The sequence below is a fragment of the Neopsephotus bourkii genome, unplaced genomic scaffold (genome assembly GCF_033783945.1).
Source record: "Neopsephotus bourkii isolate Nb327-2 ecotype Australia unplaced genomic scaffold, CSIRO-AGI_Nbou_v1 NB_1749, whole genome shotgun sequence".
NCBI classification, from domain to species: Eukaryota; Metazoa; Chordata; class Aves; order Psittaciformes; family Psittacidae; genus Neopsephotus; species Neopsephotus bourkii.
Window position 1 is genome coordinate 3,897,071 of NW_026902223.1, and position 23,147 is coordinate 3,920,217.

The 23,147-nt window shown below is 43.0% G+C and overlaps 2 protein-coding genes across 4 annotated transcripts in view; one reads left to right on the plus strand and one right to left on the minus strand.

Moving 5' to 3' along the window:
* The first annotated feature begins 458 nt into the window (after positions 1 to 458).
* Positions 459 to 6,324, plus strand: CUNH17orf75 (chromosome unknown C17orf75 homolog). The gene is made up of 10 exons (XM_061377095.1): positions 459 to 638; positions 887 to 967; positions 1,567 to 1,692; positions 2,155 to 2,295; positions 2,491 to 2,548; positions 2,821 to 2,940; positions 3,436 to 3,500; positions 3,614 to 3,750; positions 4,267 to 4,370; positions 4,867 to 6,324. The coding sequence occupies exons 1-10, from the start codon at positions 505 to 507 to the stop codon at positions 5,074 to 5,076; spliced, it is 1,176 nt and encodes a 391-aa protein (XP_061233079.1). The 5' UTR covers positions 459 to 504; the 3' UTR covers positions 5,077 to 6,324.
* Positions 6,325 to 9,057: 2,733 nt separating this feature from the next.
* RHBDL3 (rhomboid like 3) overlaps positions 9,058 to 23,147 on the minus strand; it is a 63,364-nt gene continuing 49,274 nt past the window's right edge. For all 3 annotated transcript variants that reach the window (XM_061377093.1, XM_061377091.1, XM_061377092.1), the window contains 5 exons: positions 20,364 to 20,476; positions 17,996 to 18,096; positions 14,995 to 15,055; positions 13,969 to 14,355; positions 9,058 to 10,861 (listed from right to left, as the gene is read on the minus strand). In XM_061377093.1, coding sequence (XP_061233077.1) covers positions 14,084 to 14,355; positions 14,995 to 15,055; positions 17,996 to 18,096; positions 20,364 to 20,476 — 547 coding nt within the window. In that variant the 3' untranslated portion in view covers positions 9,058 to 10,861; positions 13,969 to 14,083. The remainder of the gene's footprint in view (positions 10,862 to 13,968; positions 14,356 to 14,994; positions 15,056 to 17,995; positions 18,097 to 20,363; positions 20,477 to 23,147) is intronic.

Sequence of the window (23,147 nt, forward strand, 5' to 3'; positions counted from 1 at the left end):
GTGTGAGGGAGCTCGGTCCCTCGAGAACCCCTTGAACTGACGCGGAGCGCCCGCTGCCTGGCCGGGGGCTGGTCCCCCAGGCAGGTACATCCCGTTAGGATGTGCCAAGTGTCCCCGCGGCTTCCTGCGGTGGCCCTGCCGCAGACTGGAGGCGAGAGCAGCCTGTTAGTCATGAGGCTGAGCTAACGAATGTGCTGTTGAACACAGCTGTTGCAGAAGCAGAATAGGCTTTACAAACCAGGCAGCGCAGCTCAGCCTGCCAGCGCTGATGTGAGCAGGTCCAGCCGCGCTCCTCACCCCACTCGCCCTTCCTCCATCTGCCGGGCCCGGCCACTGCCTGCCCGCTGCCGTGGGTACACCCACTGTGGGGGAGCAGCCGTCGCGGTGCTCCCGCCCCCTCCCGCACAGCCCAGTCTCCGCGGGGGAGAGCAGCGGGCGGCGAGCGCCTGGCCCTGGAGCGGGTGAAGGCGGCGGCAGGGCCCGCGGCACAGGCGGCTGCTCGGGATGCTGCCGGCGCTGCCGGTCGGTGACGAGCGGGAGCTGGAGAGCAGCGAGGAGGGCGGCGGCGCGGGCGAGGAGCGGCGGCCGGAGCGGCACGGCAGCACCTACCACAGCCTCTACAGCTACCGGAGCTGCAGGTGAGGGTGCCGCTGGCCGCCGCCGAGGCCTGGCGGGCCGGGTGCGGGCCGTTTGCGGGCCTTGTCAGTTCCCGGCTGCTTGAATTCGCGTTATTTCCCTCCCCGAAGGGATTATTTTCATCCCTTAGTGTCCAGATACTCTGCCCCTTTAAAACGCCCTCATGCCGTACCTTTCCTGCTGCAGCCCCTGTTCCCCGTTGTGTGAGTTAAGGCTGTGAAATGAATCAAAGGGATGGCTTGATTTTCAGATCCTCGCAGCAGGGAGCAGACGGCGGGGATGGCAGTCCCAGCAGTGCTGCGGCACAGACACCCTCCAGCGAAGACTTCAGGTAAACCCCATCTGCAGAACATCATAACCAACTGTAACACCCCGTTTTTATGTCTTTGTTGTATTGCAAATAGTAAGCAAGTACATTGAAGTCACTTCAAAGGAGAAACCTCAGTGAAACCACGGTATTTCGTTTCTGGAATACGTAGGGATTGGACACAACTACAGACCTCAAATAACATACTAAACACAAACTCATATTTGAATTTGAACTCTGTTTTCTTTCCTACTAATAGTTGACATTTCTGTATTGACTTAAGTCTTCACGTAGATAAAACATAATTAAAACGTATTAAGCAATCTTAAATGGACATCTTATCTTTCCAAAAGCTCTGTAATGGGGTTGTTGCTCCATGTTATAACTGGGGAAACATAAGAAGAAAGAGTGACTTGTTCATAGCTGCTGAGAAATTCAGCATCAGCTGACACCATGACTCCAGACTTCTGGTCTAGTGGCCAAACCACTGAATGTTTCTAATGGGCCAGAAGTCACAGAGTGAGTTACCTGTAAGCCAGAAAGCTCACAGTAGAACCCTTATTGCAGCAGGGGGTTCTATACTTGTTGCTTTTCACTAATGATTTCTTCTTGTTTTTTTAAAGCCTGTCCTTGCTGGACACTAATTTACCAGCAGAAGCAGAGACTGAACTGCGCAGTTTTATCTCTAAGCGTCTTACTAAAGGAGCTCTGTTTGAAGGAATGGGGAATTTAGCATCAGTGGGGCTGAGGTAAACTTCAAATGTTATTTGTAAAGGAGAAACTGTAAGAACCAGGGGCAGCATTGCACATCTTGCCATCTGCTGCTGCGCTTGGGCTTAATCCTGATTCCATGTCTATTGATGCTGTTTGTAACAGCTTTATGCAATGGCACTTCCATTATTTTTGAGAAAAATGTTGTAGTAAATAACTTGCTCTTTGAATGCTAAAAAATACTACGTTTATTGCTCCTTTATTTTAAACTACTCTGATCACACCACAGAGGAAAAAAGTGAAAGTCTGAGAGCTCTATATTTGATCATAGGAGCCACCAGTTCTACCCAGAGAAAATTGTTTCTATAAGTCATGTATGTCAGCTTTTTTCATGTAATGTATGTGTAATTGTGTATGTGTATGTATGTGTAATATGTGTAATCACATGTAATTGTGATGTATCTGTAACAAAATAATTCTTCTTTTTTTTTCCTACATAGCATACCAGAATATAAAGTTGGTTGTTATTACTGTCGTTTCCAACAAGAAAATATTCTAGAAATGGCAACACTAGAATCAGACATCACTGTTCCAGAATACGTGGTTTGTTTCATAGGTGGCTCAGAGAAAGGTCTAGAACTATATCCTTACCTTTGACTTTATCTGCGTGGAGAGGGAGAGGATGTAAAAATTATGTTCCCATTTTGTCTGTTTCTTGCTTGAAATCAGCTCATTTGTGCACACCTTCCAGTAACTGAAAATGTCAATATCAGCCATTACTGAAAGGGAAAAACGCAGGTCTTAAATGATGCATCTCATTTTCCTTAAGAAGATACTTTCAGACTTGAGCTGGACAAATATATTCAAAGTCTGAAGATAAACCTTGATTTGGAGGTGAGGCCTAACTTTTTTTCTTGAAGTGGTAAAAATTACTATTTACACAAATTAATTATTACCATAATATTACAGTTTTGTCCGTTTCCTGAGATGCCCTTCATTGCTGGTCAAGTGTGGCTTAAAAAGTCAAACTCATTATTTTGGTTTACTGTGGTTTAAAATCAAGAAGATTCTGACATCCAAACATCTCAGGTTGAATAATAAGTAGTATTCTGTTTGTGTAGAAATCTTATTTGTAGCTAAAGTTTTTATGTTTCAACTTGTTACAGCAAAAATCTTTGGAGACTTACGTTAACCCCTACTTGAGAAGCTGGTTTGAGAATGCCATATGCCCTATTCAGAGAGTGGTACAGCTCTTCCAGGAGAAACTTGCCTTTTTGTTGCATGCTGTAAGTGTATTCAAACTGGATCACTAAAAGAGGTTCAGAAGCAATCTCAGTGACTCCAGCACGTTTAAAATGTCTTTGCTTTTCCAGCCAGGCGTAAATGAGGAACCATTCTTCTATGCTTTTTTAATTCAGTGCAAGTACTTTTTCTCTGCTTTATTACTAAGGAAGCACATACCAATTTCTTCTGTCATTTTTTTATAGTTAACTCATTTTAAATTATATAGTACTATGTGAGTTGAAATTAGAATGAGAAAATTGGAAACAGCATGAGAAAGCTGTCACTGCTATAATTCCTCTGAACCAAAAGGGATGTTACATTGTGGATGTGCCTCATGTAATTCACTGGGAACAGAAAATAAATCACTCCTAGCTTTAGTCCCTGAGTCTGAGGCAGCTTTGGATGGAATAGCTAATAGAGTATAACTGCTGTATGTCTTCTGAATGCAAAACCAGCTGCAATGACTGCAACTTTGACTTCTTTTTTTTTCTTTTAAGGCTTTGAGTTATACTCCTGTAGAAGTAAAAAATGCAGATGAAAGAACAGAAAAAGACATCAGCAGGTAAAGATACTTTGAGACCAAGGAACCTGTGAGTAACTTGGCTTTTGTCTATGACAGCTTGCTGTCCAGGAGCTGTAAAGAAGCAAGCAGTTCACAAGAGCTTTTTTTGTCAGGTTTCTGGCTGCTGCCAGCCTCCAAGGACTCGTTCAGGAAGGCACCATGACCTCCTTGTGTATTGCCATGACTGAGGAACAGCACAAGTCAATGATTATAGACTGTAGTGGACCTCTGCCTCAACTACATAATGCAGGTAAGATTACAGCTATGAATACTTCATGGTACTTGCTTGTATCCACTAGCTGCTGAGAGATGTGGACGTTAGAGGTAGTTGAGGATATTCAGAAGCTCAGAGGTTCATTCCCAAAGGTTGTATTCTGGCTGGAAATAAGAAAATCTCTTTTCCGGTGAGGTAGCAGTTTGTTTTACACTGGAACTCTAGTTTGAAAATGGTTGATAATAAAATCCAGGGTGCATTTAACTTGCAGATCATTTAATTAAGACTTGTACACTTCTGGGAAGCTGCAAAACTTTGTTTCCTATTGTATAGACAAATGTTCTAAAAAGGAATTCAACAATCAGAACAGACTTTCACATAATCGCTGTAGCTGTGTTTGCTTTTCTTTCCATATGTAAGACTTCTTTCCCAGCCCAGGTATACTATTATCAGTTGTTATGTGAGAGTGATTAAACCAGGTGAATGCAGCTACGTAGTCTATGTTGAGCTCATTTACCTTTTCTCATCTCTGTGTTTGTGAACCTGTAACAGGAAGCAACAGATTCTGTGAGGAATGGATGCACGCTTTTGTGAATGGTGCTGAAGGTGGAAATCCATTTCTCTTCCGCCAGATTTTGGAAAGCTTTAAATTGAAGGTACGTGTTTGTGTATGTTGAAGACACCAGGGTTACTGAGGGAGCAAATACTCCTTTTGCAGCAAACCTTTAGGTTATTTATGATCATTAATCATTAAATGATTAACTCTGATGTTGAAGTTGAGGACTGGCTTACTGTAGTTGACAAGACCAGACTGTAAAGTAGCGTTAAAGTTTCTTCAGTGAACACTCCAAAGGTGTTTTCTCATATCTAAAATAAAGCCCATTTCTTATGTGATTTGTTGCAATAGGAGAACCCTTGCTACAAGTGTGGACTTACCAGGTTTTGATGACCACACGTTTTGCATTGTTACAGTAACAGTGGTAATAGGTACCAAAGACAACTCTATTTTTACATTACTTTTGAGTAGTAGAATGAAATTCCTATTGGAAATGCTTTTGCTTCTCCTGCTATTCTTCTTCCTCTTTTCCACATGATAGTATGATTTATTTCCATGTAGAAGGATAAGAAAATGCTCTGTTACTCTTTTCCCAGGCTATACAAGACATTAACAACCTGAAGAGGTTTATCCGCCAGGCTGAAATGAACCACTATGCCTTGTTCAAGTGCTACCTGTTCCTGAGGAACTGTGGCAGTGGAGACGTCCTTCTGAAGATTGTGAAAGTGGAACATGCAGAAATGCCAGAAGCCAGAAACGTAGTGACAGTCCTTGAGGAATTCATGAGAGAAACATCAGTAGCTTAGAACTATCGTAATTATTCTGTACTTGTTTGAGGGCATTGTATAAATCATTAATTTCTTCTGTGCAGCTTAGTTTCACTATTGTAGGATTTTTAATTTGTATTTAAAAGTATTACCTAAGTCAAATCTAAGTTGCAGTTTCATCTGCCTTTTCTCTTCTTTAGAGAAAGCAGTATGAGCTTTTTTTAATGTGTAGGTATCAGATCATACCAACTCTTGCAGTTTTCAGTGCTTACCAGATTTCCAAATGATTTGCTCCTTCTATGAGGAAATCATGACATTTGGTTTTTACATTGCACAAAAAAAGCAATCCCTGGCCTGGCAAGCATTGTGGTATTTTAAATATTTTAAGTATCTTTAAAATGATTGTTTCTAATCAGTAAGATTTGGACTTTTGTTTTACTATGTAAAGAAGCACAAACATCTGGATAAATTGTACAAAATGAATTAATCATATTTGTTTATGTAAAAGAATACAGGTAACAAGTCTGTAGCTGGTTTCAACATTCTACTTTCAAATTGGCAGCTTGTTCTGCTGGCACTAGATACACAAGTTGTTAACTGGTATGAAACAGAACTGCCTTAAGACTGAACAGAGCTTTAGGAATCTGTATGTGCTTGTATGTACGTATACATACACTGGCCAGATCTGTTAAATCCCCAGGCTGTTTGATGAATCCCCTTCCTCGCTCGTTTCTGTTGTGATCAAGACCACCTTTGTGTGCTCTCAGTACTTGTGCATAAATATAAATACATGTTTTTCAATTATGGAGAATTAAACCTGAACATTTTACAGATCAAATATTAACTTTATATCAATCGAAGCTTCTTCAGGAACTCAAGTAAACTAAGTTGTTTCATGAATTATTCAGACTTTAAAACATTTCACTGTATTTCAGCAATGAATTCTTACCTACATCATAGGACATGTAGGCAGCAGAATACGTGAAGGAGGTCTTTGGCTACAGCTGAAATCAGAATTCCTGAGGCCTGAGTAACCACATAAACAAGGACTATTTCTGCAGATGTGATAGAAGCAAAAATCTCCGTTGCTTTCCTTTGTAGTAGAAGGTATTCGAATGCCTGACTTCAGACATTTGGACAACTCTCCCTCAAACAGTAACAGTCCTACTCATGCAGTTTGTTCTGCCAGTGCTCTGTGCTGTGATGACAGAAGTTGAGTGCTTTCCTGTGACACCGCTGTCTTGAACCTAAAATAAGGTTTACAATAAAACACATTAAAATCCTCAATAGTGTGCCTACATTATATTATAAATTAGTGTTGACCTTGATGTCTCCTGTTTAAAACCCTTTTTGACACAATGCAGAGGAGCTGCTAGTGTCAGTGACAGCTAAGGTGACACATGACATATGGGCAAGGCAGAGAAGAACACAAAAGTAGTCTGAAAGAAAACAAACCCCTTATTCTCTCATTTGTAGGAGCTCTGAGATGTTAACATTTTTTTTCCTTGAGAATACTTTATGCATAAGTCTGTATAGCAGCACCACTCAAAAAAATGTGTCACGTTTGTTGGTCTTACACATTTTTAACAAAGTTGGAGCACTGACTGTAGTATTTTGTCTGCTCAGGAGCTAGGGAAGAGCTCAGTGCTAAAATAAACACCAACAAAATAGAAGTTGGGTTGGAGAACAGGTAGCTATGATCTGGTATAAGAAATCGTTGCACTAGTCCTGTCCTGTGCTCGGTGGAGAGTGGGGCCAGAGCTGCTTGGGACCCAGTGTTCTATGTGCTAGACTTCATATTTACAGAGAGCAATGCTGTGGTGATAAACTGCTCCTGAGATGCAGCCACTATTGCTTTGCCCAGTCTTAATCCCTGGAATTTTTCAAGAATAAACTGGCTGAAGTGCTGATCAACCTGCACTACCTCTCACAGCTGACCCTGTCCCGAGCAGGAGATTGGACTAGAAATCATCTGAGGTTCCTTACAACCTCAATTATCCTGTGATCTGTACTATGCTCACTTAAATAAGGTTTGATTTGTTTGCTAGGTAAATGATCATAAACCACTCATCAAACTCCAGATGTTTTCAACCTTAAGTGTAAAACTTTGCTTAGTCTTGTTGCAGCTTCTCCTCTCCAAGGTAGTGCATTGCTCAGTGTCAGTCCCACTGAATTTGTCCTTCATTACATGTGGACAGCTTCAGTCAGCTTTCTCTGTTGCGAATTGTTTATCCTTAATTTTCTCAGCACTGCACATGGCTGGCATAATGAAAAACATAACTTCTTTCTTTCTTTCTGCAGCCTTTGTTTAAACATCATCTCACTTCTGCCAGCTCTGCAGAGACTTTGCAGTTACCTGACTACTAAACTCAAGAAGCTCACAGGTACACACGCACACTGAAATGCACCCTGGTAGTTCATGAAGTTGCAGGGTTTTACTGGCATCATCCCATTATAAATTCTACTTTCAAAAACAGAACTAAAGGAAATTAAAGAAAAGCATAATAAATAATGCAGAAGCAGCTGGTTTAGCTGCATGAATACCTGGAGAGTATTACACACTTCCTCCTGCAATCAGCTATTCAAGGCTCAGGATGAAGCACACAAAAGGACACAAGATGCTGAGATGTGCACTTAATTTGCAAGCCTGAAAGATTTGTACTGTACATCTAAGAGTCTCATTTAAAACCCTTGAGGGGGGAATAACAGAAAAACCAAAACACCAACAAACAAATGAACAAACAAAAACGCCCAAAACACTCAAACCCAACCAAACACAACCCTCCCCAGGCCTAGGAATGCAAGCTTAGATTTGACTCTTACAGACCTCTTGCAGTTTGAAAGATCAGGGGCTGGTTTGGGTTTGGAGGTTTCTCCCCACTTTGCTCCCAAGAGCAGTACCATGTACAATCAGTATTTCACTTTCCAACATTTATGAGCAATGTTTACGATACAGAATATGATTTGAGCTACAGCAATAAAATTATAGTGTCTTTTACGAGTCTGTGTGATCAAGGATGAGTATCAAGGATGCAAGCTTTCGGCTCCTCCTCTGCCACAGAGATCCTCGAATTGACAGTATTTATGTCCTTTCTAAAGTTATTTTAGCCAGCAAGAAAAAGTTGTAGTGCTAGCAGACAGTAACACATCCTGTTTTAACTGCCAAAACCCCACAAACTCACCTTACTTTCTTGCTGAAAGTCTTCAACTAGTGAATAAGGAAGTTTAAGCGTCTGGAAGCACAGGTAAGTGCAGAAAACTAACATCAAGAGCTGAGTCCCACATGAGGTAGCAATGATACACCTCCCCTTAGGAGAAACAAATCTGACAGCAACTACTGCTAGCTGCATCTTCATTTCTTTAGGTTAAACTTTAACCCAATGTTTGCCAACAAAACCACAAAATATTCTCCAAAATAAGCCTCCCTGTCCATGCGGATGGAAGGATTTTTACTTCAGTTATCTCAAAATAACTAAACCAGTTGGAGGTTTGCTGCAGAACTTCCTGGATATCTTATTCCCACCTCTGATTAAAGAGACAAGAATTTCAGTGTTGGCTCTGAGATTTAAAGACATTCAGTAGAGACTGATGTTAAAAAAAGACCAACCCTCCACCCCAATAAAGCATTTTAAACAGTCTAATGTACTTGCTCACCAACTTCCCTACAGTTCTGAGATCACTACTGCACTAACACAGCAGTTATCAAATGGTGAGAAATACAAGTCCCAAGCCAGTTATCCTTGTTGTATCTCACGGAGAAATAAAGCAGCAGCTCACCCTCCCCTTCACCTTTTAGACAAATACTCTTAGAAAGATATAAAAAAGAGTTATCAATGCCATTATTAAAAGATTACATTGCAGAGCTTGAAACCCATCACTCTTCTGTTAAATACTGAGTTAAGTGTAGACAAACATACAAATTTGTCTTTGAAATACTTCCTGGTTGGGTTTTGGCACATAGAACAGCTCCATTTTATATAAAACAAGAAAAAAGGAAACAGAAAACAAACAAACAAAACCCACCAGCAAAAAAATTTAATGGATTCTGCGCTCAAATAATATTGTTACAACAAAAATATACAGAATGTGCACGATACAAAAATATTTGGAAACATACCATAGCCTCTTACCTTGCAAATATCATTTTGTTTTACTAGCCCTTAACGGGAAAGTATCATTTCTTCAGTATTTTAAGGCAGAAAATTACATTGCTTAGTGCTCTGTGTTTAACACTTGGCTGTGTTGGTAGCATTATAGTGTAAGCAGAAGAAAAGCTGCATAAATCTAGCTTTATTTGCAAACTAAACAGACACTGTGGGGGAGTCAGAAGACAGTCAGTGACTAACCTATCTATTAAGCTTACTGGAAATTTAAGGTACTTTTGCTTCTTAAGTCAGGCCTAGGGAGTATTTTGTGCTCTGTGGTGTAAAGTACCCTGAAACATAAATTTTTCTGTACTACTACTGGCATTTCAGAAATACTTCATTAGAAAGCTTTTTCCAATTAAAAGCCAATGATTAATGGTGATATTAAAAATACATTTACCTTTAACCAAGCTTGGTTTCTGCCTTATGTGTGATTCTTTCTTTATAGAGCTGAAAAATGCACTGTTTTCCTTTATAACCAGCTCTCAGCATCAGTGATTGCAGAAGGAATTTTTGAGTCGTATCACAGAGCACTGCAGAGCAGCCACTGCTATAAAAGAAACACAACAGCAGCAATATTCAAAGAGGCTGAAACCCCAGAGGTGCTGGCCTTTGCTCTCCAGATCCCAGCTTACCTCCAGAGGTTGCCGGTGTTGAACTACATCCATATCCTCCAGTTTGACTTTGGGTAAAGCCAGTGGGTGGGGTTTCCAAAGCAATTGAGCTGAGCTTGGATCTATGTAAACAGACTTTGAGCTCTTTACCCACTGAAGTAGGTGTGAAAGTCCCACTGAAGTGAGTGTGAAAGTCCTACCCACCATCCTGTGAGACTAAATATTGGCACAAAACAGCAGCAGTCTTGTGAGGTCAGCAGATAGCTGTCATTTTAGCACCAGCTCTAAAGGTGTCAGATTCCATTCTTCATACCCCAATTCAAATTGAAACTATCTCATCTAGGCAGTATAACCCATCAGAAGGAGCAAGGTCCTGCGATACAGAATCTCTGTGCTTTATTTCTAGTCCAGCAACCTCAGACAGTAATTTCCCTGGCCTCCCCCTCTCCCATTGATAAAATACTTCCTACTGCTAAAGGAGCAAGTAGTGAAGAATCACAGTATGCCACGTAAGTGCTAAGATTCCTCATCGACTGATGTGAAAAGAGTGAGTTGTTTTAAGAATTCCAAGTAAACTCAAAAGTAAATTCATCAGCATTTTACAGCTCCTCTACACCTCACTCAGAGATGGTTTCTGGTAACCTCCTTTCCCATCACTCCGAGCCTCCCCCTCCTCCTTACCAATGTGTGCAAAATTAATCTCTGCCTGTCTCCAAGCATCTAGGAATCAAAGGTGCAATTGGCAAGCCCCGTCTTGTGCTGTGCTGTGCCGCGCTGCCGGCAGATGTCCCTGAAGGAGCTCTACAGCCAGCACCCCGGCTCTCCCAGTCTGCACTACTGCTCCCTGCACTCATCCTGAACCGGTGCTGCAATATTCTTACTAAAAGGGAAGTCCAGCACAGGTGTGTCCTCACTCAAGGACACAAGCATAAAATAACTTCCTCTAACGTGCACTGTTCAAATCCATCTGTCGGTAACAGTCCTTGCCTTCTGCTCCAGCACTGCACATCCGTAAGGTTCAATAGATTCACATTTTCTCTGACTGACGTAAAATCCTGGCAGCAGCTGAAATAAGACCAAAAGAATCACCAAAACCAGACCCTCAGTGGACGGCTCCTTCAGGAACAAGCTGTTGGCTGAGACAAGTTGGAACCACAAATGAGCAGGATGGAGAATATTACATCTCTGATATAAGCCAGCAGCTTCAAGGACATCTGGAGGTAAAGGAAAAGCCTGGCTGCTATTAGCTCTCTGGTGCTGCAGCACCATGGCACTCTGGGTGCATTAGAAAACAACATAACTGGATTACCTGATACTCTGTAAGAACATATCAAGTTTTCACAGTGTCATTTTAATGATGAAAGAAATAAAATTATAAAAGCTTAAGCACTTTGTGCTCCTCCTGACTCCTTGAGCTGATAGGTTCTTAGCAGACAACAGGTTTTGTGTACAACTTGCTCTATGTATGGGTGGGGAATTCAGCTCTGATGAGCAGGAATGTGAGAGGGTTTCATATCTTCACCCACAATATATCTAATACAGCTTTGAAGTCTGGCCTTTCTGATCCCCAGGGCTGCTTGTAGACTTGCTCAGATAGGATATGGGGACACCGAATTGAAGTCAGAAAGATGAATAACAGTTTAAAAGAACAAGTTGTAAGCTCAACCTCAGAGCTGTTTTCAACCAGTTCATGTCAACTATGTTCATCTATGGACAGAGAACTAAAAAATGGTGCCTGGATTACTCTGCTCAGCTCTCTCCTACTCCTGAGCAGAGGCAAAGATATGTTGGCCAAAGTCAGGCTGATGAAGAAGCTGGTGGCCCTTGAATTTGTAGCTTGCTGCTACACCCTAGAGCACACCACTGACAGGAACAGAAATCTTTACTGGAGAGAAACTGATGGTCATTAAGTAGCTTTCAGCTGAGAAACCAAAAATACAAGTCAATTGGTACATACTGCACACTGGTTGATTACAGGTAAAATACTCTGGGATTTGTTGCAGTAGAAATTTTCTCCAAAATTTTCAAAGTTTTCCCAAAACTTCCAAGAATTTCCATTTCTGCTCACATCTGTTTTAAAGGCATGTGTAATCAGAAGGCTTAGCAATAGGTAAGGAAAGAAATATCCTCCTTACGTGTTAACCATGCTCCTGTCAATACTGTCCTAGCTCTCCTACTTGCCTGCTGCTCCCCGGGGAGATGATCTCCACTGCTACAGAACTCACAGGGCCAGCACCTGAAATGATGCACATGTAAACTGTCATGACTGCTTTGATCTGGACTCAGACTGCAGAGATGAAATGGCACAGGAACCAACCCCTTTCCCCAAAACAAACAGAACTGTGACCCTTATGGCCTCCTCTTGTTCCTTGATCTGATAACCCGTGAACACTGTAGCACTACAACAAAGGTGCAGTTGCCCTCAGAGATCCCATTCCTGTGCACAAAAGTGCCCAGATTGTTTCTTTTGCAGGTAAGGCTTATTCCAGGCTGTAGAAATACTTATTTTCTGCCCCCTTACTTCCCCCAGGGCAACAGGAGTTGTACTATGCATACCCTGGGAGCAGAACTTCACCCTTCCAGACCAGAGATATTTCTCCAGTAAGAGGCAAAAAAGGGGGCAGCTGATAAACACTTGTGAATGCCCCCTCTAGAAGGAGGCTCCTCCTAGTTTGAGATATCTGGCAGCACTCATTGAACAACTGGGAGAATAAAGCCCATGGTACAGAGACTTTTTGCTACAGAGCAAACGCAACTGCTACAGTGCCTGTGAGATACGCTGTGGAAGGCTCTGGTGGCTAGTGCCTGGGCACCAGTATGCAAATAGTAAAACGGAAGAGAGAAACTAGTCTAGAGAAACTCCTATGGCTGTTTTATCCAGGGCATTGAACTAGGTGGGTAAATGGGAGAGAAAAGGAGGGCATTCACAGTCCTGGACTGTAGTTTGGCAGCTCTCTAAAGTGAGATGAAAAATAACATAAGCACCTTACAGAGAACAGTCCCTACAAGCACTGTGTGTGCCACGGAAGTTGCGGTCTGATCCCCAGATCTGGGCAGGCAACCGGGGCTGTGCTACAGACCAGACACAGATTGCTAAAACCTGGCTTGGTCAATGTTAAGAAAAAGGCATCACTGAAACTGTTGCCTGGAGCCCCTGAACCACTTTTATCAATTTCACAATGATCACTGCAACACAGTAACACCCTGTCCACTTCAGTGGGAAACTAGTGCTGTGCACAACCTGATGTAACTCCAGTGACTTCCGTGGACAGGTATGGTCCCAAATGGACTGTATGGCTGTAAAGACTAGACTGTTCCTACCCTGTGCTGCTATAGGTGATTCTGGTCCCACTTTTCTGGTAGGAGCCTGCTGGAAGAGTTGAGAACCTTGCTAGGAGCTCACTGCAGGCTAGGTGTTAAATCAATGTGTCCAGGAATAAAGTAAGAAGAAAACAGCACCTGATTGTCAGCTGATAAAAACACAATTGAACATTTGCCCTCCTTTTGCTCCATCCCAAAACAGAACCCCCAACTACACCCTCTGCCATAGCAAGTTGGGGGGGGGGGGGAGGAATAATGAATTAAAATCAGGTGAAACATGCACAGCAAAAGTCACCTCTGGCTGGGTGTCCACAACACTCTAAGATTCCCAAGGTTTATAGTGCAATTTCGTTTGACCTGTAGTTGAAGACCAGTCTCCATCACTTTGGGTGATCGAGTTCTGCTGATTCCTTTGAAAGGTGCATAATACAGGTTTCACCATAGGCTAAAATATCCTAGAAAGCATTCAAGTAATTAGACAGTGGCACTGGTATGGCTGAACAGTCAAATGTGTCCACAGAAACCAAACCCAATGTCTTGTGGGTACCATACAAGTCTCTCGTGAGCAAATGTCTGCTTGCTTCCCTTTTAGTGTTCAGTAACATTGAGGAGATTCCTTCAACCACTGGCCATAATTCCAGCACTGACCTGGAAAATACAAATACCTTGTACAAAATCCTGATGTGTGCTAACAAACCAAGTGCTCAGTGCCCGGGTGTAAGCTGCCCCATGGGAGCCCTGCCAGTGGAGCAGGGCCAGGCCAGCCAGTTTTACAGTAGCTGCTAGACTTGTGAACAAACTGACCAGCCCATTCTTTCATGAGATCTTCAAGCATCTCCTCCAGCACACACCTGTGTTTGAAAGAATCATCCTCCCCTAAGTTAAATATAAAAATAGATCCTCCATCTTCATTCACTTAACATAGCTGACAGATGACTTCTGTTCTCGAGTTTCTGTCCCATGTTATCAAGGAGGGGGAGGTAGCTTTAGATCCAACAGGCTGTAGGCAAAAATGTTCCAGAAGATGGCAAACAAGACAAAAATGACATAAATAGAAAGGAAGATCCACCATAAAGTCTGATCTTGGAGTCTCTGCTCATAGTTCCTCAGGATGATGACACCAAGGGTGATTCCAACCATCACACCTCCCAGGTGAGCCATGAAGCTGGGGTGTGGGCATGGGGGGTAAGCAGAGGGGTGGAATCGCAGCCACACGGCTCTTCCAAATTCAAAACTCACTGGAACAAAGAAGGAAAAAGCAATTAATTATCTAGGCCCATCCTTTCTTAAGTCCATCTTGCAGACAGCATGCATCCCTGAAGAGATGGAGGGGGAGAAACTGCCCTGTATGGTGAGAATAGGGAAGCTGGAAAGCTATGGCTATGTAAGGATTGTGGTGCATGCACATGAGGTCTGGGTCTGTGGGAGTGTAGACAGGAGGGGGAATAGTCCCCTCCCATAATTTATACAAAATCACAAAAAAAAAAAAGTTAGACTTTGAAGGCAATTGGCAAGATGCATTATATACACATTCTGTTGCCATCCCATATGTGAAGTGCTCCAGGAAATGTAGGTATTATCATTGCAAAAGTATTCCTTGTTTGCAGATTCAAAGACAAGACAGTTTATGTCCCAGAGCTTCCCAAATGCCACAAGCAACAGTTGTTGGCTAACAACAAATCCTCATTTACAAATGCTTGTGTTGAAAGCCCAAACCCGCATTTGAGAGTGCTGCAGTTTCTGGTTCCAGAAGGTCCAGCTCCAGGTTCCTACCAAAACTGCTGCAAAAGTCAAACCCCTCTGAATCAGAATGAGCTCTTCTGACAAGGACAAACAAGCCAGGATTGTGTGTGTGCCAAGTATTGCATGATACTTACTACAGATCAAGGCAACAGCCATGCGCAGCAGTTTGAACTGGCACTTCATTCCTGACCAGTTCTGGAAAAGAGACAAGGAAAACAACGTGATGCTGCATGCAAACCTGGAGGAGTTTTATATCCAGAACTACAGTGGAAGAGCATCGAGGATAACTATCCCTGAAACAAACCCCTTTCACAGCCTTTGTCACCTGGCTGTGAACTCTCCACTCACCACATCAAGCACAGACCTGTCAATGCCAGAGGACATAACCGTAATGGATATATTGCAGATATGTCCAAGTTACGGACAGTTCAGAACTTCTTTTCCTGGCAGTCTTACTGACTTTCCTTGCCTGACATCCAGCTGCGTGGCATGGTCCTTGTCTGTCCTTGCCATTCTCTGTTCTTCAGACAGACTCATTTTTAGCATGTTAGTATGATGTTTCACCTTAAAGTCTGACTTCTGAAAATACCTGAATTTACCTACCCTGTTGAATTAGACTGCATCAAATAAAATTATATCAAGAAGTTAATACGGCACAGCTCATCATGAATCATGTGGAGGCACAACACTGTCCCTGTCAGGCAATTCCTCAGTGCATTCAAGCCCTGCTACTGCCTGTACCTCAGGCTCCCTGACATTCTGCAACTCAGATATGCAGCAGAGACACACAAATAATAAAGACCTCAATAAAAGCATACTAAGGGAACAGTGCCATAAGAAAGCACGGAGTTAGCCTCCTCTGTCTTCAGGCTTGGCCATTAACCTATACAGTGGAATAAGAATCTCTGAATGATAGTCAGAAACCATGGGAGAAATGTTTAAATTTCTCCTTTTCCACTTGCACAGACTTCCAAACAGGAAATAGAGATCATGTCCTGGGGAACTCAGATGTATTATTATGCACACTATAATTATTAAGTGTTTAAGTGAAATGCTGCCTGTTGGAGGTGGTGTGAGATAGCAAGCTAGCTAAGCTGCTTGTGAAAAACTCCCTGCTCATCACACCAAAGGAATAAAAAAAATGCTTGTAAACTTTAATGGCACCCAGTGACTTTCAGCCTGCTGAATATTCTGCAATACATATTACATATCTTCAAGTTTTATGTGGGATCTGTCTGTAAATCACTTCTGTGACTGCAAAAATGCAATCTCTACAAAATAAGTAACTCATTTTCTCTCTCCACAGAGACACCTAACCCAGTCAGAAGGCTCTGAACTCATGCTGATTAATGCTGTGCTGCTTCCATCAGTTTTCATTTCCATGTAACTGTTCTGAAGTCCTCCCCTCACTCTTTTCCTTTGGGTGACACACTTTATTGCTTCCCCATTGGTTATTTTATGTATTTAATTCACAGAATCACAGAATGGTTTAGGTTGGAAAGGACCTTAGAGCTCATCCAGTTCCAACCCCCTGCCACGGGCAGGGACACCTTCCACTAGAGCAGCTTGCTCAAAGCCCCATCCAACCTGTCCTTTCGTTTCTTTCCTAGTCATGCCACTGAAGGTCCAGCAATGGTGCACACTATCAGCATCCTGACATACCCTAAATGTGAGCAAACCAGATGTTCCATGCTATCACATGCGCTGCAGAGCGGGAGAATGAGCAAGACCGGAGGGATTCACATCTACTCAGTATATCCAAGACAAACTGTACCAGTATCTGAGCTTTTTCCAATATACTGCTATTGGTTTCACGTCCCTCCTGTTGTTCATTTTCCCATTCAATCTCCAGAGGAAGAAATGAGTGCAAGGAGTGTCATGTTCTGGTGGGTATCTCTTCAAAAAATATGTATTTACTTATCTTGCACAAAGCAAGATTTAAAACTCAACCTCACTGGTCTGGGACCAGAAATGAGTGGAGTGGATCATGGCCCCCAGGTCCTGAGGAAGCTCATTTTGCAGTCTCAGCTCAGGTCCAAAAAAGGCTCTGCTGTCTCCCACCCAGTCAAGCTTTACCCCTTATTGCAGGCAAGCCGTTGTGCTGTGCCAGGAGTAGAAGCTGTTCGCTCTTGATTTCACTGCTGGCACTGTGCTGCCTTTTACTGTATGTCCACACTGCAATGAAAAGTGTGGCCATAAGTTCTGTCAACCTTTCTTGCATTTCTGAGAAGGAATTAAGCTGCAGTCCATGGCCACCCTCAAGTCCTGCTGTTGTGGTGAGAGCTGTGTCTATGGGCACCGTGCTGAAAGGAGCAGTTCCACAGCAACAGGAATAGATGCTTATCTGGATCCAGTTCATGGCCACCCCGCATCTTCTCTCATGGTCTTCCCTCCCCTCATGGACGTCCGCCCTCTCCTCTCCCTTCATCATCTTTCCTCATGGCTGACCCTCATCTCCCCTCATGATCTCCAAGACTATTTCTTATTACAGGAGGAATGTTTTCATGCCTTTGGGTACCAGGAGGCACAAGGGAAGAGAAGATTCAAGGGACCCTCCTTCAACAGTCTTGTGTCTTCCCAGCATGCCCAAAGCACCTGCTCAGGACTGTGCTTTACCAGCAAATGGCCAGCATGTCTTTCAGCATGAGGGAATAGCACATCTAGAGACTAAGGAAGCAGAGAGAGAGGAGAGAGGGAAAGAAAAGCAAAAACTCCACCAGAATGGAAAGGCAGTAGAAGTAATTTCAGATGAGAAGAGAGGCAGCAGATAATGAAGACATATAGGTGCTAGGGTAGCAATTCCTAAGTAGATTTGGAGAAGACCAGTGAGCAGTGAAATAACAGGACATTTGGCAATGTTTTGTCAGCCTCTGCAAGTAGAGATGATAGCGTGGAGCACACTGCTAAGTCTTGGGTTACCAGCATCTTTGGCTTCTGGCAAGCTACCAGTCATCAGGGTACCAAGCCACCAACTGCAGTGTAACATTTCCACCCCAGGACCACACCACTGAGAAGACTTTTAACTGGGGCAAGCTCTGAATGACCAACAGCTGGGTCAGGCTCTACTGCCAAACCCTTTGGGGCACCAGACATGGGTCACTTCTGAAGAGGTTAGACAGTCATTCTGATACTCACCATGACTATGTTGGCCAAGTGGGCTGAGACAAGAGCATACACGCCTCCAGAGGAGCCCACCACAGGTGCAGTCATATCAGCTACTGACACTGCCAGGGACCCTGGGAGAAGGAATAAGGGCTTGTGACAATTGTCAGCCAAATAAACACACTTTCTCCTGCTCTACATCCCTGCTACTGCCAGTTTAGTGCTAATTGCTGCAGGTCTCTAAAAGAGGAGGGGGGAAATCAATTGCCTCGTGGAGCTAATTCAGTCCTGTAAAAATGCCAAGACAGTGACTGATTCTTCTGTACCTAAAGCAGCCAAGCAAGGTAGCAAAGTATTTTCAAACCTATACTGTAAAAAAGCACTTTCACCCTGGTTAACACAACTAAGAAGCAGGAGACAGATGTCTATATCTTGTTCCTCACCTGATGGTAAAATACAATTAGCTCTGGTGCTGGCAAGACAAATATTTGCACTGTGAGAAAGAACAGGGGACTTGTTACTTGGCACAGGCCTCTGATCAAAGCACAGCCTGTTACGTATTAAACTTTAGAGTAAAACTAGCTACAAATAACCTGGGTGGAGGCAGTCAACACAACATAGCAAATGACAGGTCAATCACATAAACGCCCCACTAAAAACAATACATAGTCCAAACATAGACACTGCTTCTCCTTATCCCAATTGGAGGCTGGGATATGCTCAAAGCTCCTTTCATTGCAAACCTGAAGAGTAATTTAAGAGATAGACAAAGGCAGACAAGGTAGGGAGAATGAAGGTCTTAGTGATAAGCAGGAATGAGAAACAGATTCCGGGTCAAGAAAAGCGCTGAGGTTCTACCAGCCAACTCTGCTCATAGCTCCCTCCTTTGCTTTACGGCCCTAAGACTTCTCAGCTCTAAGGAAAAAATCAATGAGAAGAAAGGAGTAATGAGAACTTGGAGTTAAGTCCTCAGACACTGACTGCACTGAGTCTTGCAATCTCAGCGTCAACATGTCTTAGTAAAGCCAGGTAAATGAGATTAAATGCATAAAAGTAGGGAGTGGCCATTGTGACCCATGTCAACATTTTACTGCTTCTTCCTGATTGTTTAGGAGCTGTGCTACCTTTATATTGCCAGATCCTCAGCATAAGTATGCCTCTTTCTCTTCTGACACATGTCAAAGGACAAAGCATGTTTAATAATTGGCTAACAAATCAAACAGGTAAGCCTATCACGGGATGATTTTCTGTGTGGGACTGTCTGGTCATATTTGTAGTTCCAACCTGCATCAAGAAAGGAAGTTTTCCCTTTCCATTGGCACTTTCTTCCACAATTTATAGATTATAAGGCGTGAAAGGCTAGTCTGTGAGGATGTGGCAGCTTGTCTGAGAAAAAAAAGGGGTCATTTGTATAGCATAAAGGAACCAGTAGTGCTGGGTGGGCTAGTGAGATTCATTCGGGCACTGGCTACAAGCTTCCAGAGCTCTGTGTATTCAGCCCAGCCTAACCCTTGGTAAAGCCTGCCTCTGTCCCTGTGAACCATGGCCACAGGCAACTCACAGCGCTCACCTGGGCTCAAGTGCAGCAGATTCAGTGCTCACCATACCCTGCACAGATGTGCTATGTTTATTTATTTACATGTATACAAATGAAGCCTCAGGGTTGGTAGGTGGATCTATATAGAAAAGTTATCTCTGAGAAGCTGCAGACTGGGGACCACTTTAGTCAGCGCTTACTAAAATAACAAGCTAGATGGTGGAGCTGGTCTGCTAACTCCTTTCTCTACATTAAATAGTGCTGTGTGTGTACCATCCCTAGTCCTGCCTGCTAGTCTATTTATTCTTTCTGCAGTGTCTCTTCTGGAATGTAGGATTTATCAGTACCTGATGCTGCCCATTTTACAAAGGCTTTATCTGCTCATTATGGAAAATGATAAGATTATGTAGCTGGAAAAAAGAACACCACAAATCTTCAACTAAAGCAGTCAGTTGTTGTCAGAGTTCCCCTGTGAAGATGTTGATTGTTCTCACACCCTCCTCCTGTTTTAATTAGATGTTGATCTATTGTCAGCTAACCTCCATCACCTCCAAACTGCTGGAAATGCCAAACACAAATAAAAGCAATACAGCACAAACTAAAAATCAATCAAAGCCCATGGCTTATGATTAAATTAATTTCCAGATTCCTGTGCACTGCTCACAACCTACAACCAAATACTTCTTGCTTACTCAGGCTGCAGAAAGCTGTAGCATATTTCCCACTTCCAGCCTCCAAAACAATTTCAACACACAGATCAGTGGACTGCTCCTCTTCTGCACCCCAATGTCACAAAACATTTCCTACACAAAAGACCATTTTCAGATTACTTCTCCATCCGGGCCACCCAGAAGCATCACCTACCTGCCACAACTCCAGCGACGTACACAAAACTGATTCGCGCAGCTCCATGCACCATTTCCAGGGGAACTCCAACCAAGAGCTGGAGGACAACGTTGAGTCCAAGGTGTTCTATCCTGCGGCAAGGAAAAACAACAGTTGTCCTCTTTTCTAAACTCTTTTGTCTCCCTTCTCTAGCCTCGAAACAAAGGTATCTTGGAAAGGAAATCAATGAGCATCTGCTTCATGGAAGTAGATTATAACACTGGGTAAAACCTAAAAAAATCAGACTGAGAGCTGCAATGCTTCTTCCCTCCTTGCTGCTCATTGTCTTTCACATCCATCCAGGTCCATTCAGACAAAGACCTCACAGCAAGTTTGAGCCTTAGTGAGACTTCTTTTTTTTATTTTTTTTTGTTTTTATTTTTATTTTATTTTTGTTGTTGTTTGAAGAAACCAAATGATTTGTCCAAAAAAAGGCAGCAAGATGGCAGCAGAGCCTGGAACAGAAGCCCAGAACTTGCCCTGGTCTTCCCTTCTCCCCTCCTAATGATAGAGCCTTTCCCTGAACATACTGCACTGCTATGATGGGGAGCAGATATTAAGTCAAGAGCAAAGATAAACCTAATATCCAAGACAGTTGCCATTTCCTTGTGACACGTAATGCTGCTTTACTGTTTGTGCTACCTGATCACAACCCTTTTCTGATATGCGTGCTTCAGTATGGTCATGGTCAGAATGGGAAGCAGAGGGCATTTTTATCTCTGGTTAGATGAGACACAAGGTGTATGCACTGAAGCTTTCTGTTCACCTTCCATCATATTCAATGGCAAAACTCCTGCTGAACACAATGGGGAAAGCTGAGCTGAGACTGGACCTGTAGAAAACCCCACTATGCACATTGTGCAGGACCACTTGCAGCCTAGAGGTACAGTGTGACAGCTAAGATTAAATCTAAGCATATTTGGTGCAGACTCCAGTGCAGCAGTTTTCTCCTGTGCTGAATCAATAGTTTCAAAGCAAGCTCTTTGTTGCTCTAATAAATAGCACTTAACAAAACTGTCCTGCTACTTTGCAAAGCTCTGTATAAATATTTACCTGTGCTTTTGCTATCTACAGGATCTTCCAGTGAGGTGACAAAACCACGAGGCTCCCAAACAGGGCCTTTCTCAACATTGTGCTAGTGTCTGAGATATACCCTGGGCCCACAGGGCTGTGACCTTGCTGAATGACAAGGTCACACTGGACCCAGGGGTAGATTGTTCTGTATGAAGGGTGCCTGAGTCTGCTTACAAAGTAGGGGACCTAAATGACACAGTGATACCCTTAACAGAGATGGGGCATCTTTTGGGGTAAAGAGTGCAAAGTAGCTAATGCACTGGAAATCTACATCCTGTTTTATACAAGAAAAGAATTGCTCACAGCCAGCTACCAGCAATCTTTGGTTTAAGTTATATGGATTTTCACTGTTTTGGTCTTGCTTCATGTTACCATAGCAATTTCCCATATACATCAGAGATCAACACTATCAGGGAAAAACACTGATGGTGAGACGCAGTAATGACAGAACAGTCTCGTAAATGAGATTTTAAAGTTGGACCGGAAAGAACTGCTGGAAATGATACAGCAGGAAACACTCCTTTCTGCATAGCTTAATAGGTTTGTTTTCAGTGAATGCCTCTCCAAGGATAAATTTCTCCCCTGCATGAGCCACTCAGCACTTCAATTTGTCATTATGGGAAACTGCTGCATGTAACCGAGGGTTTTTTTATTGCCTTGCTCAAGACTAGAAGCCACCAGGCATGGGCATATTCTGGCACTTGTTCTGATCCTGCATGTTCACAGCACTTAGGAACAAGCAGCAAAGGTCAAACTGAGATCATAGAAGAGTCAAAGCATCCAAGTACCCTTTCACAGAGGGGAGGGCAGAAGCTTTGGCTGGCACATAGTCAACAAGGTGGCATCTGACACTTTCACACAAAGCACTGGGTCTTATTTTTTTCATGGGAAGCTTTTGTAAGAGCTTGGCAAAGTTTGTCCCACACTCTGAAGTGACTGCTCTGATCCACAGCTCTTCTTAAGACTTTGCAGGAGCAATCCCATTCACTTCTCCTCCCCATCACACTAAAAGCTCTGAAGGCTCCACAGTCGATGAGCACCCATAAAATATAATTAGCCTTTGCCAGTGCTGAATGCGTCATTCTTGAAATGACAATTTCATTGATTTATTAAAGACCTTCTCCTTCCCTGGGACCAAACAAATGGGACCGAGCATCAATGCAAGTCATTAGTTATGGCAGTGTTACAAATGCCTGGGCCCCACATAGTCAACGCCTGCTTTCCATGAAAGCAGAAGGGCAGAATTTACAACTTTGCCTTTTCAGCCCTGGACAAAGCTCACTCCATCAGGACCAACACACAGCCCAGGCATTTTTGGCACCTTCCTAGAGGCACAGGCAGCCAAGCCTTAGCAACTGCTGTCTTCTTGGACACCTTCTGGCTGTCACTTGCTCTTCGAAACCCAGACCCAGTGCACTAAATTAAGGAGCATTCCACATTACCATTTTAATGTCTCAGCTGGAAGCAGGATAACAATAGAGCTCATGGCATTGTGTTAGCCTTTCATTTGAAAGCAAGAGGAGAATGATGGGCTTCCACAAACAAATGTTATTACCTTTCCAAGATTTATCTGTTCTCTTGATATGAAAGCAGCTTAACACCGAGAAGTTAGCATTAAATGAACATTTAACATTAACTCCAGATACTGTGGATAAATCATGAGCTTTATTGTTCCAGTAGGACTCTCCA